The following is a 4072-nucleotide window of genomic DNA, read 5'->3' on the forward strand; positions in this document are numbered from 1 at the left end:
ATAATCTTTGCCTAACAGATTTATTCCAGATAAATTGTTACGCTGGGGAAGCTTATCCCTAGAGTGAACATCAGTATTCTTATTTAAGCAGAGTTGCTGTTCAAAGCCAGCAAAATAAACTTGTAGAAGTTTTGTGACATTGAAAAATAAGATTAAGAAACTATATATTAACAATCACTTATATAATTAGTGTCTTCATGCAAAGGTACAAAGGTAAGATGCAACATTATTGTTTATAATTTACTTAAGGGTAGTTATAAATTTTAAAAAAAGAAAAATATATGCACTTCACTTTACTGGAGGACTTAATCATAAATGTTTAGCTTTATTATTTATAACATTAAAGAGTAGTATGTTTCAAGAAATAAAATTTTACATTTGAAATTAAAATGAGATAAATTTTTAAAACTAGTACTAATATAAGATAGGAGAAAATGTTTGAACATGAATGTAGCATTATCCTAACTAAAAAAGTATCAGTTTATTATTTTGGAAGGTATGAACACTTGAAAGTTACGAAAGAACAAAGTCTTGTTTTTCAAACTTAGAAAATATGCATAGGGGTTGGGGATTTAGCTCAGTGGTAGAGCACTTGCCTAGCAAGCACAAGGCCATGGGTTCGGTCCCCAGCTCTGAAAAAAAGAAAAGAAAAAAAAAAAGAAAATATGCATAAAGAAAAAGGTAAGCAAATCTTCAAATAGTGTTAACTTCTTTGCATTAGATGATTGTAGTATGAAAAAGCATGGAAATTTCTGTTTATTTTTGCTTTTAAGACTCCTTTCCATATTAGATCAATTGAAGATCCACAGGAATCTGTAACTATATCTTTAAAAAGCCCAACAGTAAAAGTGAGAAAATATAGAAAAATGTGAAAAAGGAATTATACCTGAAAATGAGGAGTCTGTGTTAAAGAAAATCTCCACAAAGAAAATTTTAAAAATATGAAAATACTATAAATGGAACTTATTTATTTATTGAAATGAATGGTTTTAAATATTTAGAATATACTTCACAGGAGCTAAAGAGTAAGGTTAATTTAACAAAGCAATAAAATTAGTCAAATAATAAAGCAAGACAACAGAAAGGAAAATAAAACCTAGATGCAATATTAATAAAGCATTGATAGAGAAAGGAGGGACAAATAAAACCAAGTTTGTTAATCCCCAAAAAATCATATTATTATATACAATACATATATATGGACAGGGGAGTCGTGGTTTGTTATTTTGTCAACTCTTCTGTTCAAGCTTCTATTTCTTTCTTTGATGCACACAATTAAGATTGCTCTGTTACTCCAAATGTAAAAATCTGATCTTTCTAAGTTTTATATATGTTAAGCTACTTGAGCTGCCAATGCTCACAACAAAAAGCATAGGTTAGTAAATACATTTTAAATGGTAATGGCTACTGTTCAATATCTTCATGTCATTTTATCCAAAGCTGATAAAATAGAACAGATCTTATTATTTAGATTTAATTGATTTTTATTATTTACCTGTTGTCTACAGCAATTTCAAGTCTCATTGAGACACCTTAAGTTAGCTATCATAATTTTTCAGTTATATATATAATATATATTATATGTATATTAATGTTCTTCATTCAAGTACAGTAAAATGTCAATGAGAATAGTAGGTATGGCATAATTAACCATGTTTTATTTACTGTTTGTAGATGAACAGAAAATTAAACCAGAAATATCAAATGCCTCTTCTCTGATAGAATTTATTCTACTGGGTTTTTCTGATGTCCCCAATCTCCAATGGACTCTGTTTGGGATATTTTTGTTGGTATATTTGACTATTCTGATGTGCAACAGTACTATAGTGCTAATAACGAGAACTGACCCTGCTCTGCAGACGCCTATGTATTTTTTCCTTAGCAACTTTTCTTTTGTGGAAATATGTTATGTAACAGTCACAATCCCAAGGATGCTTGTGGACCTGTGTACTCAAAAAGGTAATATCTCAGTACTTGCCTGTGCCACTCAAATGTGTTTTATCCTTATGCTTGGAGGCACAGAGTGCCTCCTCCTGACAGCAATGGCCTATGACCGTTATGTGGCCATTTGTAATCCTCTACACTATTCTCTAGTCATGAACCACAGGATCTGTACCCTGTTAGTGGCGGCCTGCTGGATCAGTGTCATACCAGTTGTAATTGGACAAACATATCAAATTTTCTCTCTGCCTTTTTGTGGCTCTAATAGAATTAATCATTTCATCTGTGACATCCCACCTGTACTCAAACTTGCTTGTGGTGACACATTTGTGAACGAGATAGCAGTCTACATAGTTGCAATGGTATTTGTCATGGTTCCCTTTATGCTGATCATTTTTTCCTATTGCAAAATTATCTTGAGCATTCTGAAACTGTCATCAGCCAAAGGAAGGACCAAAGCTTTCTCCACCTGCTCCTCTCACCTGATTGTTGTAGTCTTGTTCTATGGAACAGCTGGCATCACATACTTACAACCCAAGCCAAATCAATCAGAAATTACAGGAAAACTGTTGTCTCTCTTCTACACCATTTTGATACCAACTCTGAATCCCATTATATACACTCTGAGGAACAAGGACATCATGGCAGCTCTGAGAAAACTACTCAGTAAGATACTAGTGTGAAGCAAATACTTGATAGGTGGATGTCTGTTCATCATTTAGACAAAAAGAAAAATGTTTTATTCTGATGTTCTTTAACTATTGATTAAAATATGGAAACCACCCAAAGTTTGTCATGCATTATTAAGTTCACACTTTAGTACAGGGCTTTCATATTTCCTTATTATATATTACATCACCTGTCCATGTCTTTTATAAAGCCTTTCTTTTTCTGTTTTTGCTAAATACTCTGTTCAGAATGCCTAAAGAACTTATGATGACCAAAGAATGGATAATAACTAATTTTGTCCTATAACAAGAGGCTATTGTCATGATGTGAGATGGATTTTCCTTTGATTTGATTTAATATATGCTTGTTACTTTCATTCTGTGTTTAGGATCAGTCCATTGAAAGGCTGAAAAATAGCTAATGTAGTGAGAGTGTAAAGGTAAGTCTTGGCTGGGAGAGGAACTCAAAGATACTATTTCTCACTAATTAATTTTTTGTCATTAATAAATTTCAGGTGAGTGGGTAATGACATAGTCAAGCCCTAATAGACAAATCTGACATATGCTCACACAGAGGTCCCTGGTTGTACTCAGTTACAGAACAAAAGAAAAAGTCATGAATCTTAAAAGGGAAAAGAAAGAAAGAAGGCAGGATTAATAGGGTTCAGAGACAGATATGAGGAGGTGGGAGAAAGTACAGAATTCATTATGTACATGTACTGCAAGTACAATGGATAAATATGCATCTAGTGTAACCCAAACTCATCATACACATGTATAAAAATAATGAACTACCCCTAGAGAAACAAGTCATAGGATTTTAAATGTTAATTATTTTAATATTAAATGAAGCAACACCTCAAAGCATTCTTGGTTGTAGCATTAGGAAAACATGAATCTACTGGAGAACCAAAATTTTTGAAGCAACACTGGCATTTTGTTTACTATAGTCATAACAAAACATATATAGAAATAAGAATAGAAAGATAATGATGTGTTGAGAATAAAGTTAGTGGGAAAATTTTATGAACTTACAAAAAAACTGAAATAGAAAAAAAAACTCATTAAAAGATTGTGCATCAATGTGCTAGTCCCAAAATATGAAACTTTTATGAAAGTATGTTTATTGTCTTAAAATATGAGGTTTTATTTACATATACCAATATACTTTAAGGGCTGAAGAGATTGCTCAACAGTTAAGGGTTATTGCTGCTCTTGCAGAAAACACAAAATTCTCATGGAGCCTCATAACTCTCTTTTACTCTAGTTACAGGGGATCTAATTCTCTATTGTGGTCTCTGTGGGCATCAGGTATGGACATATATAAAATAAATATTGATAAATGGATATTAGCCCAAATGCTCGAATTACCCTAGATGCACAGAACATATGAAACTCAAGAAGGATGACCAAAATGCGAATGCTTCACTCCTTTAAAAGGGGAAGAATACCCTTGAGAGGGA

The 4072-nt window shown here is 32.3% G+C and overlaps 1 protein-coding gene across 1 annotated transcript; it reads left to right on the forward strand.

The window, feature by feature from the left end:
- Window positions 1–1652: 1652 nt before the first annotated feature.
- Window positions 1653–2624, forward strand: LOC116900344 (olfactory receptor 10AG1-like). The gene has a single exon (XM_032902098.1). It carries the CDS (start codon window positions 1653–1655, stop codon window positions 2622–2624), a length of 972 nt encoding a protein of 323 aa, XP_032757989.1.
- Window positions 2625–4072: the final 1448 nt, after the last annotated feature.

This window comes from Rattus rattus, chromosome 5 (genome assembly GCF_011064425.1).
Source record: "Rattus rattus isolate New Zealand chromosome 5, Rrattus_CSIRO_v1, whole genome shotgun sequence".
Classification (NCBI taxonomy): Eukaryota; Metazoa; Chordata; class Mammalia; order Rodentia; family Muridae; genus Rattus; species Rattus rattus.